Source organism: Tubulanus polymorphus, chromosome 12, assembly GCF_964204645.1.
Source record: "Tubulanus polymorphus chromosome 12, tnTubPoly1.2, whole genome shotgun sequence".
NCBI classification, from domain to species: Eukaryota; Metazoa; Nemertea; class Palaeonemertea; order Tubulaniformes; family Tubulanidae; genus Tubulanus; species Tubulanus polymorphus.
In genome coordinates this window covers 5,840,278-5,857,666 of record NC_134036.1, presented here as the reverse complement: position 1 = coordinate 5,857,666, position 17,389 = coordinate 5,840,278, and the positions used below count along the sequence as shown (strand labels likewise).

At 41.9% G+C, this 17,389-nt stretch overlaps 1 protein-coding gene across 2 annotated transcripts; it reads right to left on the bottom strand.

Annotated features, from left to right (window-relative positions):
- Nucleotides 1-735: 735 nt before the first annotated feature.
- On the bottom strand, nucleotides 736-15,777 carry LOC141913929 (AP-3 complex subunit sigma-1-like). 2 transcript variants are annotated; one of them, XM_074805158.1, is made up of 7 exons: nucleotides 15,581-15,777; nucleotides 14,160-14,251; nucleotides 9,388-9,499; nucleotides 8,511-8,582; nucleotides 7,565-7,672; nucleotides 6,437-6,460; nucleotides 737-1,196 (listed from the first exon to the last, which is right to left on the bottom strand). In XM_074805158.1, the coding sequence occupies exons 1-7, from the start codon at nucleotides 15,647-15,649 to the stop codon at nucleotides 1,086-1,088; spliced, it is 588 nt and encodes a 195-aa protein (XP_074661259.1). In that variant the 5' UTR covers nucleotides 15,650-15,777; the 3' UTR covers nucleotides 737-1,085. The 2 variants fall into 2 exon arrangements, with proteins under 2 accessions (XP_074661260.1, XP_074661259.1); XM_074805159.1 differs by lacking the exon at nucleotides 6,437-6,460 and having other exon boundaries at nucleotides 736-1,196.
- Between the last annotated feature and the right edge of the window lie 1,612 nt (nucleotides 15,778-17,389).

Genomic DNA, 17,389 nt, shown 5'->3' with positions numbered 1-17,389 from the left:
CTGCAGGTGTGGCGGCCGAATTTATTGAAACGCGTTTGGCGAATATTCAATCCTAAAACCGATATTCTTATGTTTAACGTCGGTATATGTGCTGTTGATGAATTAAAAATCTCAAATTCATTTAAAAAAACCATAAACGGGGAATTTCCTCTGAAAGTAGAAACGGAATCCCGATAATCTGACGTCATGGGGATTTCTTTTCGAGTATCAGATGCTTCGACTTCCGAGTCGACCAGGGTCGAATCCCATTATTTTCGATTTTTTTCTGCGCGTTATTTTGTGCCTGTAATATTACTACGGTTACCAGAGTCTGACAAGTGAGGCACAATTAAATTCAAGCAGAACAAGAGATAAAAATCAAGCTACCACACATTTGAGAAATTAAAAAAACTGCATCAACCGCCTGTCCACTAGATGATATGCCTAATGATTGATAAATCTTTCTTGTGAATTTACCAGACGTTTTTGACTGTTTAATTGCAATCTTTGATAGTGTAACACCGCTATATACCGGTCTATCGTCACTAAACTCAAACACATCGCAAAAACAATCGCTTACTTAAAATTTCAAAACACTTTCATCGGTACCAACAGTGACAATATAAATGACTTGAATCTACGTCTGTTCTGCTTGTTGTTGTCACCATGCATTCCCTTTTTGTACTTGAAAATTTAATTCAAAGCAATCGCTAAGAAAAAAGTCAAGTAAACTCAAAACACGAAACAATTATTCAGTAAATATTTTTATTCTAATGACTAGTTTTTTTCGTAAATTTTTTTTATCATCATATATATATTTACACACGGGGTACGATAACTCTCGTCGACGGAATTTCGACTAGCGCATTCCCCCGTAACTCAAGACAATTATAGTTTACATTTAATTTAATGACCGGTATTGAATATATAAATTTACATGTACACAAAAACATACACAATCGATCGATTTGACGGCGAGACTGATTGAACTGTTTGAAATATACGACAAAATGTCACTGTGATTCACAACGCAGTCCACACTGCGGGTCAACACCACATCCATCCATCGTCGTTTAACCGACACGATTTCGCGGCGCCGCCTCATCTCACAGTTTGATCGACGGCAAATCGGGCAGTTTGATGTCCTTGATCTTCTGCGGAATGTTCATCTCTTTGACGGCCGACACGGCGCGAGCGGGCGCCGCCGCTAGGCCAGCCTGCAACCGAAAATAAACAGAAGTTATATTCAGTTTTCTGACCGCTATCTACCCGGAAATGAATGGGTATGTCCAGGCTTATGATACTTCTACGAATGACCCGCGCCGCAAATGTATGAGAAAGGTAACAGTTAAAAATCCCCCAAATGTGATTTCACAGCAATATTTAACAAAATACTTCAATATTCTTATGTTGAAATACTTATATAGAAGTTGTCAAAAATTTTAGATTTTCCGTGATGTTTTTTACGATATTCACCTTGGATAATCAATGACTTTGACCAAGCTACGCGCATTAAAATGACATTATGCTGCGACTTTTAGCTAGTAACATACATGAAAAAATGATACTATCGTATTTCCGAAAATTTCTATGGAGAAATCTAGTTTAAAAGTCATAGCAAAATATCTGTGAAACTATGCACTAAGCATTATTGTAAAAAGTATTATCTGTTTTCATTTCGGTTTTTTACTTAAATTTGATAGAAAACTAAAATGGGGGGATTTTTACCGAGGGGGATTTTTAATTTTTTTCCGTGTGGGATTTTTACTGGGGAATATTTACGGGGGGTTACCGGGGGTTACCGGGGACATTTTTACCTACATTCAATTATGAGAAATATTATCTTCTCAAGTTATAAAAGACATTCCAAGTGGTTACTACCGGCGTGGCTGGTATGTTCAGCTTTTTGAAAGTCGCAGTTTAAACTTCCAGAACAAATTTGCGCCGCCACATGATGTAAAAAATTCATTTTAGATGGCGTAGCATGAAAATTCCGTTCCGCTCCTTGAAGTATCATCAGGCGGTGCCGATTGTTTTTAGGGGGATGAATCACATATCCTTTTTGATTGCACCCCCTATTTCTCATTGAACTACGCGAAACCATTCCTAATTTAGACACGTTCAAAAACATTTTAACTCCAAATAACCAATAGGCAAAATTTATAAGTTTAAAAACGGCAAAGCCAATAGGCAAAATTCATACGTTTAAAAACGGATTAGATCCGTCCTATTTCTTTTTTCTCTAAAAATCCGCGACAATTCCCGGACTTTTCGCAGACTTCCAGGTAAGTGGCCTCCCTGTTTCTTTTTGTCCCTTGTCACATAGAACCCTTTAGCGATTACTCTCACCGAATTTGCCACACGTGCCCCTAGCCGGATCGCTTTTTAAAGATCTTGAAATGCTGCCGATCGTTCCTCGATTCGATTCGATGCTTTTGCGGGTCCCTTTTCGATACAAACCCACCACACCTGCCAGGAACAAGCCAGCGGTTTCAAGTGGCCCTTATTACGAATTATTCAAAATGTCGAAATGGACTACCGGTATTCCTACGAGCAATTATCTAACATAGAAACGAGACACTATTTTTCTTAATTTAACGATATGATTTGAAATTGATATTGTTGAACATTCAAATCATGCAGTCACTTTTCTCTTTAGATAATTGCTCGTAGGGTAAACCGACACCTGAATCGTATCTCAACGTCACCTAGACCACGGAGGAGTATAATACTGATGCCTAGACTCGGTGACCGATAATGAAACCGCATAGAAAAAGTGCAAAGATAAGTGACGGGCATAAGTGCGGCCAGACCGATTCAGTTAGCAAAGCGACTTGATAATAGGCAAGATCTGGCTTTGAAACAAAAACCCACAATTACGGTAGATTTGCTTTGGGTGCCCCTAAACAAACCCAGCAACTCGATTTCAGAAATCGGGCAGGGTTCTGATCGTAAAATATAGGGATTGTTGATCCCCCTTATCAATTTCATCGGTAAATTCAATTTGATTTTAAATCCCTTACAACAAACCCAGCACACCTGCCGGGAGCGAAAGAGAAGGGTTCGATTTCAGAAATCGGGCATGCTTTTAATCTTAAAATATACAGATGACAGTGTTGACCCTGTTATCGCATTGGTAGATCTAAATTGATTGTGTGCCCCTTACAAATCCAGCACACCTGCCGGCAACGAAACAGAAGGGTCTGATTTCGATTTTGATTTCAAAAACCGTGCATGCTTTGGATCTTGAAATATAGAGATAGTTATCCCTCATATCTATTTAATTGGCAAATTTGATTTGATTCGGGGTCCATTACGAACCCAGCGCACCTGCCGGGAACGAAACAGGGGCCCCGATTTCGATTTCAGGAATCGAGCATGCTTTTCATTCGAAAATTTACGGATAGTCGCGCCTCTTTATTTATTTCATCGGTACATTTGCGATGATATAGGGCCTAGTGTCCCTCAAAAATCTACACCACACCTACCGGGAACGATACAAGGGGGGGGGGCATGATTACAGAAATCGGGCATGCGTTCGATCTCAAAATGTATGTCTACCATTTTTGATCGGTAGATTTACTTCGATTAGGCGCGTCCACGTAAGTACAAACGCAGCCCACCCGCCGGGTTCGATTTCGACATGCTTTTTTATACACGGAACACGACACGACACATGAAAAGCCAATAGGGAAGAAAAACATATTACTCGTGAGATGCGAAAAAATATCACCTAAATAGTAGTAGTAGTAGTAGTAGTAATAATAGTGGAGGAAAATAATCAAAACATGCGATGATTTTTTTTGTAACAAATCAACTAAAATTACTGATTGATTAATAAACGATTGGTCACCGATGATATGAGTATAGCATATGTGGCTGATTTTGATATGGTTCATTTTTGATTGTATCGGTTCGATATACGATAGACCCGGCGATCGCGAAGACAAAACGGTGACAGATGCTGCTGTATCTCACAAACTCTTACTCGGTATTTGACACCAACTCGGGGTAGTATTTGACCAATTTCAACATTACCGCAGTAAGAGACAGAGTCTACTGTATTTTTACAAACTCTTATTCAGTATTTGACACCAACTTGGGGTAGAGTTTACCAGTCTCAACTTTACCGCAGTAAGAGACAGAGTCTACTATATTTCACAAGCTCTTACTTAGTATTTGACACCAACTCGGGGTAGAATTTTACCAGTCACAACTTTACCGCAGTGGCACATAGAGTTTACCTATAGGGCCCAGTTGGACTATTAGCCCAAAAGCACCGGTATGACACCGGTCTAAAGTTATCAGATAGTCTAAATAAAACTAAAATTGCCTTAGGCATAAGCATGGTCCCCACAGCTATGTTAAATAAAAATTACCAGGTTTTTCCCAAGTATTTCATAGGTGATTTTTTCCAATTTATCCAAATGGCAAACGGGGACCTCGTAAAACTGAACAGATATCATCTCACTACCGTCAACGTTTTAATGGTGACTGGTCGATGATGGTCATTTTTAAGGGAAATCGCGGAAGAAAGTTGCACTCGAGTTCCAAAAGTTCCAAATGAGTTTTCCAAATATTTCTCTGGTTTGAGGAAAAATTCTCGAATTCCCAAATATTCCCAAACTGGGCAATATCATTTCAAAATTCCGAGGTTTTTCTTAAAAACCCTGTTCTGTGGGAACCATGAAAGGTAGACTGGTCTAAATTCTAAGCTGCGCTACAAATGTGCATTAGGCTTACTAGTCATATACGGGGGTTGCGACTAGGAGGGATTTCAGAAGGCCAGCTCATTACCTGGGTCTATCGTATTTTTCGCCGTAAAGATAATATACGACGACGAAAAACCGTCAGATCGAATTCGGTCGCTCGCCGAAGCCAGTCCAGACGACGTTAAAAAAAAAGAAACCCATGCTGCTACTACTATATACCGAACCGGCCTCGGCAAGCGACGCATTGACGACGTAGTCGTGCTAGATGTATGAGTTAGATAGAGAGAAGGTAAGTATGATACAAGCCGCGATCACACGGAGACGTCAAATTGGCCCAACCTCGCTTGCCGGAGTACGATCGCCTGCCGCGGAAGCTCACGCCAACACAAACCCCGGCTGGCCGTGAGCCCTTCATTGGTTTATCGCATTGTCAAAGATTTTTGTTGGCGGACTGGTTGCCGCTTGTGGGCCACCAGTTTATATATCTAGCCAATCAGACGTGCCGTTACCATAGGGCGAACCCCTAGATATATTATAGACTAGTCTAGATACCCCTAGATATATAGACTATATAGGCTAGATATATAGACTAGTCTAGATACCCCTAGATATATAGACTATATAGTCTAGATATATAGACTAGATATATAGACTAGTCTACATACCCCACCCCTAGATATATAGACTATATAGTCTAGATATATAGACTAGTCTAGATACCCCTAGATATATAGACTATATAGTCTAGATATATAGACTAGTCTAGATACCCCTAGATATATAGACTATATAGTCTAGATATATAGACTAGATATATAGACTAGTCTACATACCCCACCCCTAGATATATAGACTATATAGTCTAGATATATAGACTAGTCTAGATACCCCTAGATATATAGAATATATAGTCTAGATATATAGACTAGTCTAGATACCCCTAGATATATAGACTATATAGTCTAGATATATAGACTAGATATATAGACTAGTCTACATACCCCACCCCTAGATATATAGACTATATAGTCTAGATATATAGACTAGTCTAGATACCCCTAGATATATAGACTATATAGTCTAGATATATAGACTAGTCTAGATACCCCTAGATATATAGACTATAAAGGCTAGATATATAGACTAGTCTAGATACCCCTAAATATATAGACTATATAGTCTAGATATATAGACTAGTCTAGATACCCCTAGATATATAGACTATATAGTCTTGATATATAGACTAGTCTAGATACCCATAGATATATAGACTATATAGGCTAGATATATAGACTAGTCTAGATACCCCTAGATATATAGACTATATAGGCTAGATATATAGACTAGTGGCCGCTGAGCGGCAAACTGTCCGCCAAGAAATCTTGGACAATGGCAAAAGACCAATGAAGGGTTTGCGGTCAGGGTTTCTTGTTGGCGTGAATAATCAGCAGGAGGCAATGAAACCCTGGCAGGTGAGGACGAATTGGCCCAGATCAAGCCCGAGTCTAATTCAGCTCGTGCCGAATTAGAGAGCGCGTTCGCGCGTAAACCACACACTCCGTACGAAACAATGCTGCGACGAAGCCAGACGGGTCATCTGCCCGATTCTGCGACATCTCATCTGCGACAATTTGACCCGTGTTAAAATTTGGATAATCGGGCTCGGGCCTAATCGGGGCCAAAAACACCGTCGCGTAATCGCGGCTTTCGATACGGTAATCCAAAGTCGACGTATTAAGACTTGCCGGTGCGTTAGCTAAAAAGTTGCGCTGCAAAAAATGAAGAAAAAAAAGAGAAAGAAAACAATATATATGTAATATGTATACATAACGAACTGTGTAGGTACTGTACATAATACGAATATATATATATATATATATATATATATATATATATATATATATATATATATATATATATATATACACGAGAAACAAGCGGTTCGATTCACACGCACACAGTGGATACAGATGTAAGGAAGTAGAGGAATCTGGCACGGCGCTAGAGGTTTGAGGTAGTGGAAGTGCGAGAGGCCCGCTTCGCGCGGAGGGACAACGAACGGGTCAAGTCAACAAGTAGGCGAAATTTTTTTTCGAAAACTGTGTACCCCCTGCGGGAACTCGTGTCTGAAGTTTGGGGGGGAAGCTTAGATAATCCAGTATTGTTGCAGGTACTAGGAAGTGCTTCGCATACTGGATGATCTAAGTCTGCCCCCCCCCCATAGGGTGAATTGTGAGGAAACCTCCCCCCAAATAGGGTGAATTGTAAGAAACCTCTCCACACCCCCCCCCGCCCGTTAAGTCAGTGATGCTACAAGACTGCAAATACTACTCACAGTCAGGTCTGCCGACTTTGATGTCTATTCGAACTTCGCTCGAGAGAATGTTGGGTGGCCTAGCTCATTGTCAGTTTTGGCGTAGCACATACCCTACCTGACATAGGTCTTAATACGCTCGGCCCGGATGGGCAATTTTACTACAACATCGATTTTTACCATATATCGAAGCATTGTAAAAAAAGTGTTCTTTGAACGGGGTTGCAAAGATAAAAGTGACTCCATGATTCGAATGTTCAACAGTATCAATTTCAAATCATATCGTTAAACTTGATATAATTAAGAAAAATAGTGTCTCGTTTCTATGACGAGTCGACTTCATTCAACGAAGAATTTTCAGCAATGCTTCAAAAAACGGTATAAAAATGGTTAATAATCCTGATGATTTCGTTCAACTGCGCGTCGATTATGGTCCTTTGTAGAACTATATCAGGTATGATGTTCTACCAAAAACTAACCGAGCTAGACTACCCAACGTGCTCTCGAAACACAGTCGAGATAAACGAATGTCTTCGCGGCGGCGGCATCGCGTACGTACCTCTTGTTTTTCGAGTTTGATTTGCTCGTCGTATCGCGTGAGTATTTCGGTCATGTTCGTCTCGAGCACCATGCCGCCCATACACAACTCGCCCAGAATATAGTGTACCTACACGAAAAACAGAGATTAATCGACGAAAAAACTAATCACATAGAATCGAAAAATGAAAATCAGTCGCTATCTATTGCAATTCAGGATTGGATTTTATCTTTTACCCCATTAGTCATAGAACTTACATTTATCTAGTTTTTCACACGTTACATTTTACTGTAGGCACAAAAAAATACTATACACACAAAAAAACTGTTACTATAAACACAAAAACTCGCGATAATGAAAGACCTGTTTCACAATTGCGAGTTCCGAGATAAATTCTGCATTCAGATTGGTTCAATTTTTCAATGTCTTAAATCTACAGACTCTGGGGCCGGTTCCATAGTCGAGTCTTAAGTCCAAAAAAGTAACTAATGATACACCGCACCGCGGTCTAGACACATTATAGTGGTATTCCAATTATTCAGCACACTAGGGTGGAATTTAAAATTTTTTCAAATTATCTTCAGCACCATAGGGTATCAATTAGTCAGCACTGAAAGGGTTAAGTGTTATGCAGTAAATGATTTGCACTTTTTTGAAAAATTCAACCTTTTGGCACCAAGACTCGCCACGGTGCGAATCCCTGCCACGCCAGACCGAGTGCGCAGCTACATGCCGAGCTTAGATGATGTCATCATTAGGCGATCGGAATCCCGTTTTATTTTAGCCCGGGTTTTTCCGTCGATAGTTTTTCCGCGAAATTCGCCTCAGCGATTATACGACGAGCAACGGGATCGGTGTTACAAGTTTTCCCGCGTCAGTCTTGATCTAGAGTGGCCGGGTTTCGCGCCATGGCAGCTGGTGACAACGAACCGTCGAACCGGCGGTACCGGCGCGCGAATGAACGTACCTTATCGACGTGGAAGATCAGGTCCAACTCGCAGACGTTTTCGAAGCATTTGTCCAACGTTTCGACGAACACCTGTAAAAAAAAAACAGACCACGTTCCGTTAGTACATATGTACTAGAAGATTCGCAGAGTAGCCGTGTTAACCCTTTCAGTGCGTCAACAATGATGGATTTTGCTAATGAATGCTATTAGTACACCGCACTATGGTGCATTGATGTAATTAGTAATTATCTCTCTTGAAAAATGGCAGCACCTGTCAAACATAGGGAAATGTAAGTAACTAACGATACACCGCGCCGCGGTGTAGACGCACTATAGTGGTATTAACCGTTATTCAACACACTAGGGTGGAATTTTTTAGAATTTTCAAATTATCTCCAGCACTATAGGGTATTGATTAGTCAGCACTGAAAGGGTTAACCGGATTTAGAATAAATAGCAAGATAGTAGTACTAGGGGATTGACTATGGTGCGGATCCGGATTGGGGGTTTCAGGTGTTGTGACCCCTCGCGGGCTCAGCTACCTAAAAATTTCTTAATCGTTTTTTCTTGAAGGAATGTACTCAAGACAAAGCGGGCAAACAGTACTTCATAATCGGTACCATATCACCTTATTTTCGGCCAAACAATAAACAATATGCCGTATAGGCCCCCTATACAGTCAAATCAGAGATTTTAGTCGGCAGTTTAACTTTAAAATCGCATTATTCAAAACTTTAGAAATAAAAAAGTTAAAAATAATACCCACGAGAGCTCTGTCTATTGGCCCTTGGAGTAATCAGATTGATTACTCCGAGACTGGCCGTAGGAGGGGGCTGAGGGGCGGAATCGGGGATGGGTAGCAGGGTGAGGTTTTGGGCGAGGTATCATTACTCACCTGAATCAGATCGAGAATACCGAGTTCGCTTTCCGACGAGTCGACGCAGAAAACGAAATACAACGTCGCGTAATGACGGTAGATTAGCTTGTAATCAGAGCCACCTATCAGCCTGTAACGGAAACGAACTTAAATATTAGCCTATAATGAGAATTCGCGAGGTCGATCTAGCGGATTGAAACGAACGAAAACAATTCGGGATCAACGCGGCGCCGATGAGCGATTTTCATAAGTGGTGTGATCTACCGTATTAAAAATCATGGCCAGTTTTTTTAGACTGGTATTAGCTTTAGCGCGGGGGTTAACTCAATTGAAAATTAATCGAGTTAACCCCCGGGGTTAAAGATAATACCGCAGTGACTGCAATATACTGATATCTATCTCGGTGTAGAGTTAACAAATAAAAACCCACAGTTAGGTCTGTAAAAGGTCTGTAAAGTTGTTTTTGTTCCTCTGATGACGGGGCTTAAAGCTTCGAAACTCTCAGGAAAATAAACTGTTTTACAGACCTGAGGGTTTATTAGATAATACCACAGTCTATTAAACCGGCACCTGGGTTTCTGAGAATATCATCACAGGAATCCCATGCAGTGGTTTTTTTCTTTAATGATATCTTAAAAAATCGTTTTACGTCTCGAGATTGTTACGATTTTTTTGCCACCAGACGCCATATGCGATCGCTAAATCTAAAATGGAATTTCGCTATAAATATCTTAAATCTAAAGGGTGAATTAAGATCGTCGAAAAACATCTACACCACAGTCGATGATTCTATCGAGAATCAGCCCCAGCTTCCAGCTAGATGTAGCAAACGTAATCATACAAAATGACCAATGCCTTTAGACCTACCACTAACCCCCCAGCCCCCCCCCCCCCCGATGATCAAACCACGGATTCTTAGCTTTCGATGAATGTTTGTTGTTAATTCTAAACAATAAAAGTTTTTCTAACCAAAATGGAATCGAAAACAGGATATTGAATGCAGCCTCAAGTTCAGGTCTTTTGGCACTAAAATGTAGGTCAATTAGTAGAATTAGTAGAATTATAGGTCGGCTAGCCTAACCTCAGCCTCTGGCAAGCCAAACCAGTTTTGGTGCCGAAATGTAGGTCAATACCTATAGCCTAATATAGGTCAGCTACCCTTGCTACCCTTCAGCTAGCCTCTGACATACAAAGCCAGAGTTTTGGCACCAAAATGCAGGTCAATAAATAGACCTATAATATAGGCCAGCTAGCCAAACCCAAGCCTCTGACAAGCAAAGCCAGTCTACCACTGGACCATAGAGTTAGGGTGACTTACGAAGTTTGTAAGTGTGGTGACACAAGTGATCAGTGGAGACTCTATCCGCTTAAAGTGCACCGGTGTCCGGCCTAGCCCGGTCCATTGCTAGGGAAATTCCGAGGTCACTGTTAACAGAAGACAGTTCTAAACGATGATGGCTGATTACATCCTTTATGTCGAGGAATGCAGTTTAACCGTCGGTTTACCACGGGGACTTGTGCGCGTACATCATTAATTAATGATATATGTTTATATATTAGTCTGAATATTTAACAGCTCTGCTGTATTTTAAAAAAAGTTTTAATTGGATCGCCGAGTGAATTCGTTTTCTAACGACTTCGCGATACACAGACGCGGATAGTGATACGGCGCGCTAATTAGGGTTTGGTCGACGGAGAGCGTAGACGGGACCGCGTTATCGTCCTAACTATGAACGCGCGCGCAAACTTAACCTCAACGACTACCGCGTCGGCGCCGCTCGACGATGACTCGTTCGGCTACGAACGTAGCTATCGCGGTTACTGCGGCGTGATATCGCCGCGCGCGACTTACGGCATATACGTAAACATTTTCGGAGGCTTCCCGATCATGACACTGGGCATCGCGTTGAACGTTGTGATTATCGTTACGTTACGAGTACAGAGTTCAACGCACGTGTCGTTTTATCTCCTGCGCTGTTTGGCTTTTTGGGACATCATGTTTCTGATTTGGCGCGGCGTACAAGGACCCGTGCGCTATCTACTGGCGTGGCTGATACAAGGGCGGTTCATATTCGAAGTACCGTGGCATTCGAGTTACATGCCGTGGCTTTACGTCATAGCCCACGTGCCGCGATACGGATCGCAGTTGACGCGCAACTGGTTAACCGTCGGCGTCGTCGCGCAACGGACTCTGTCGATTTTGTTTCCGTTTTTCGCCAAACGACATATCACGAAATTTCGAATCAACGTCGCGATCGTTTTCGTTTTCCTATTCTCCGCAGCGATGTACAGCCCTTATCTCGACACCGTCGAAATTGTTTACTTCTGGGACGTCTGCACGAATCGTCCGCAAATGGATCTCCGTAAAAAAAAAGAGTCAGCGCTTGAAAGCGCTTTTCGAGGCGATTTTTTCCATCTACGGGCCGATCGCGAAAGAATATCTACCGACTATATTACTGATCATTTTCAACACGATCATGGTAATACAACTGCGACGAATTCGGAATAAACGCAAAGAAGATCTCACGACGCACGGCGGCGAAGACAAGAACCGAAACATCGACGTCAAAGCGACGAAAATGGCGATATCGATCGTTCTGGTTTTTCTGGTTTTCGAAACGCCCGGCTCGATTTCGTCGGTACATCGTCAAATGGCGACACATTTCAAGAATTTGCCCGGTTTACCGTTAGTGTGGCACGCGTACGCCAATCCGACGTTCAGCGCGTTGTTCCCGATGTCGAATTCGACGTCGAATTTTTTCTTGTACTGCATCGTGAATAGCGCGTTCAGAAAGACGGCTCTGAGAGTTATGCGGCGTCGGTGTGATCGACGAAACGCGGCCTGATCGTATATTCAACGTCCGGGGTTCATTATCTCCTTTCGAGTTAACCCCCGGGTTAAAGATAATACCGCAGTGACTGCGATTAACCGATATCTATCTCGGTGTAGAGTTAACAAATAAAAACCCACAGTTAGGTCTGTAAAAGGTCTGTAAATTTGTTTTTGTTCCTCTGGTGATGGGGCATAGTTAAAGCTTCGAAATTGTCAGGAAAATAAACTATCGGCGTGATCGAATATTCAACGTCCGGGGTTCATAATCTCCTTTCGCACATCCCCCCCCCGATTCCGTGTCCCGATTCGAATTGTACCAACCGTTAATAGACACTGTCCGTCAATCAGGTCCCAGGACACGTCCTCGACTGAACTAAAATGGTCGCTTAAACCCTTTCAGTGCGTCTACACCGCACTGTATTTTGCTAGTACACCGCACTGTGGTGTATTGATGTAATTAGTTATTAGTTTTTATCTCTATTGAAAGATGGCAGCACCTGTCAAACAGTTAAATACTAGTAACCAACCATACACCGCGCGCGCACCGCGCGCGCACCGCGCCGTGCTGTAGACGCAATATAGTGGTATTCCCGTTAATCAACACATTAGGGTGGAATTTTTAAAAATTTTCAAATAATCTCCAGCACTTTAGGGTATCCACTAGTCAGCACTGAAAGGGTTAAAACGAACGCCTGTTCCCCACTACCGAGTGTCATTCTTACCGGGCTAGTGTACTGGTCATTTTAGACTAGTAACTAGACTAAAATGACCACATCTGATAGCGCAATGTAGGCCGATACAATTGATTATACACGACCGAAAGCCGGGAAAAGTATTCACGTGGTAAGGGAGACACCGTTCAACGACCACGACCGTGATTCGAGGATCCTAGAGGCTGTTAGATAAAAACCCACTATTCAAAAATTAAAAGAACCTGACGATGTTCTGTAGTGCGAGATCGAAACGTCGTGTTCTTATATTTTGGATTGTTTCAATAAATAAATTCTCGATTTTAGATTTCTTTTTATTTTTAAATAGTGGGTTTTTATCTTATCATCTGTTCACCACGTTCGAGTGTGGTTCGAGAACCGATCCTCGAGGTCGTTCCACATCGAAAATTGCTAACCGTTTAAGATCGAAAAATCCGATCTTTGGATTTTTTTTTAACTTATGGTTCTAGGCACGCATGCACGTGGCTTATGAGCGGTATTTTATTGGAATAAGGCAACGAATATGGTAAATAAACAGAATACATAAATATCTATGCTGCACGCCGATCCCATGAAGTTTCAGAAATCAGGTCGAATCAAATAAGAATTCGTAACTAAATACATTTTAAACACTCAGCCTTCAGTTTAGTTATGAGACACTCCGCATTTTGTCGAGTGAACAAAATATTAATGAAATAATCTTCATAAAGTCAACCTTGGTTAATCCACTTACCATTAAAGCTGTACAGGCCTAAATGGTTCCTACAGATTGGTCTTTCCAGAATTTTAGGGGATTTTTTTTTTTGGGGGGGATCCCTATCCGTATTCTAACTTAATTCCAGACCAAAACGTGGTCCCGCGGGTCGAATTTCTATGTAAAAACTCTTTATCAGCCGGCGGGAACATAAGTTCGTAGAGAAATGTATAAACAACCGTGAAAGTTAATGTGGCCAGTGAGAAATATGACTAACTCTTTGCGCAACAGCGGGAGGCGATCAAACCCTGGCAAGCGATTATTGCGCGAAGTGTTCAAACATACGTTTGTCCCGCCACTGTTTCAACAGCCCCGCGAACTCCTAACGCATAAATTCTGCGTAATTCAGTCCAACCCTGGCAAGCGAGGACTGGAGATGACGCTACAAACTCAGCCGTTCCAACGCTGGGTAAGGGGTGAGCGTTTCTTCGCTACGGCAGTTGAGGTTAAGCGGGTCCCAGCGGTTGAAAGGAAAGGGTAGATCATCACTTACGTGCCACCCTCGAGGAAATTGCAAACATTGTCATCTCGTTTCGAGACGAGTTGAAACGTTTCTCGTATGATCTGTTGTTGCGTGTCTTCGGACTAGAAAATAAAATGACAATGAATAGATTTATGCGTCAAAGCTCGAGCAGTCCGCATCTATCGTACGGATAGGCCTATCAGAATGTATTGATCTTCGGTTAACCCTGTCAGTGCGTCTACACCGCAGTACGGTGTATGATTTATACATTAAATCGGTGATGAATTTTGCTAGTACGCGGCACTGCGGTGTACTAATGTAATTAGTCTTTATCTCTATTGAAAGATGGCAGCACCCGTCAAATATAGTGAAATATCAGTAACTAATGGTACACCGCACCGCGGTGTAGACGCGCTATAGTGGTAGCTACTCCCGTTATTCAACACACTAGGGTGGAATTGTCATTGTTTAGGTCTATCGAGTTGAGGCTTACTGCCAAAGATCTAGGCTAACAGGATCCGTGAACTTCGGTCCCCACACATTTGTCATTCCAGGATATAAGGATGTTTAAAGGAAAAAAATTTCAAATTTCAAGGAAGCATCTGCAAATCACTGACATATCCATCCAATTTACACATGTCTCCTAAATTGGAACTGTTTATCTCGGTAAAACTTTAATTCAGTGGTTTTGTAAAGCCTGGCGCACACGGGCCAGTTTCGAGCAATTCTCGAGCAACCGTCCGAATTGCTCGGCTTCGAACGAAAAAATCGCTCGTCTGCGGCAAGGGGCGACAGCGATTGCTCGTTGTCGAAATGAATTGCTCTGTGTCGCCCAATATCAAACATGTTTGATATTAGGCGACGGAAAAATGCTCATCGGTTGCTTAGAAATCGGTCGCAGCAACCGGCAACTAAAAATTGCCTCGTGTGCGCCGGGCTTAAGCAAATTTGAGGCTTTAGTAAAACCCTTACACTTATGTCGGCCACACCGTCTCTACGTGCGACGTTTTGGTCCATACTTTCGTTAAAATCAATTTATCAGCGAATAGTACGCATAGGTAGTGGATTTTGCTGCCACAGCAATTGCCATACGGGATATTTTGGGGGTCACCGACACGTTTAATCATGATTTCGAGAGGTGAAACGTTATCAAATGGCCTTCAAGTAGACACATTCAGAAAATATAGGATAATGTTTTGAACAATTTAAAACGGATTTCACAGAAATCCTTAGGATATTTTATTAGTTGAGTAATAGCGATTTTAAATCGAAGTGTCTGTCATACGAGTTTCCACCCTTTTCTTTTTATAAACATAGTACCTTGAATATTGGATGATCTAAGCTACAGTTCACCCCCAAACTTCAAATACGAGCCCCTGTGCGCTGGAGGAGTAATATTGTTGGCGTTTTGTCCTTGGGTAGGGAGAATTAATTAACTGTATACTACTCACGTAATGATGGTAGAATTTCGATAGTCGCGGTTTGCCGTGATTGTTGAACACAAGAATCGCCTTAATCATTCTCCCGTTGATGCCGAACGCAGCCGGTTCGATTCGCAAATTCGTTGATTCGCCCGAAAATCTCCGAAAATTACCGAAAAAATCGTCGAAATCTGAAAAATCGCGAACCCGGAAGTAAAACGTCGAGGCGGCCGCTCGACGTAAGTCGGCGCGGGTCGTTTCTCGACGCGCGACGTCTAGCGCTAAATTCACGCACAAATTAAATTTTATTGAACGCATCCGCACGCTCCGGCTCCGAGCGCCTGGGTTTCGGCTACAATTCATTAGACGGCTTTGGCTCAAGTTAAGAATCAGCACCCCTCATGGGCGTACCTAGGGTCAAGGGAAGGGAGTGTCCATTTATGAAATTTAGGGCTTTTTTCTAAGCTTCGCCGCAATTGCGTTGTACATGCCGGACACGATTTTAAATCTTCTAAAATTAGTAAAAAACAAGGCACGTCGCGGTGGCAATGTGGGTGGCAATTTGCAACAACAGAATTTTAAAATTTCTTCACTTGTTCTACCTTGTAGGTTTGATCTGTCTTCGTAATATATCCACCGCCCCGGAATATTTGAAGATGGAATTTCAACGGACCTCAACATATTAGGGGTGCCCGGCCAGATCGGACACTCGAAACTCACTGTGCGAAATCAAATTCAATTCAAAAGGTTCCATCGAAAAAAGCAACATTGATTCTTTTTATTTGATAGGATCGAGTACAAATATATATGTAAATAGTACACATAGGGTTTGGTAACATTCAAATAAAAATCGTCGTTATTTTCATATAGCTGAAATTTTACGGATTCGACTATAATCTGTTTCACGACACGGGTGCACAACATTTTCGAAGGAAATTTCGTACATTTATCAGGCGCGTGCCACGGCGGAGTCGATTGCCTGGGATTAGTGCCATCCTCCCTCGGCAGGGGTTCGAACAACAGAGCGTAGAAACGAGAGGTAGCAATCTTTTTAGCCTTGGATAAAGTTGTCGCATTACCGAAGTCCTATCTATTTGTGAGTACAGATTTGCAGTAACAGCGACTTCGGCGAGTTCGACAGCGCCCACCAGTCTATACATCTAGCCAATCGGACGCGTTGTTTTGATAATGCAAATCCGCCGGTGAAAAAATAACGCATCCGATTGGCTTAATGAGGACTGTGTTCCACTGTGGCAATCGAGGATTCCACTTAAGGCAACCGAGGATTTACCAGGTGTCGCTATTGGTCACTCAGACAACAACTGCCGAATTTCTTCTAACATTCAATTAAAGTCTATCCATAATTTCTTAAATTCTTTGATTGGTGATCAGTAAAAACCACCTTAAATATGAACCTTAAGATTATCTGAGTTTATCTATCAAGAGCAGTGATTTGCCTAATTTCTGATGAGGGAGGCTAAACATCTAGATGAAAATTAATTGAAGATGAACTTGATTTTGACGGGGTTGACGCACTGTTACCGCACGCCATCTAGCGGAATAGCTGGTGGCACGAAGTCCTTAGGGGGGGGGGGCAATCAAACCATGGCGAGCGAGGATGGGGGCGCCCCTGCTCAACATTATTGATTACAAAAAAATTCATTAACAAACAGAAAACCGGTGTAGAATAACTAACACTGATAAAACGGAATATTCAACTTGGATATATACAGTAAAAACGAACATCAATATATAAAACATATAAAACGCTATTAACTAAACAACTCTTTCAAAACGGCTTATCTTCTTGATCCATTGAATAATTAGCTTTAAACACTC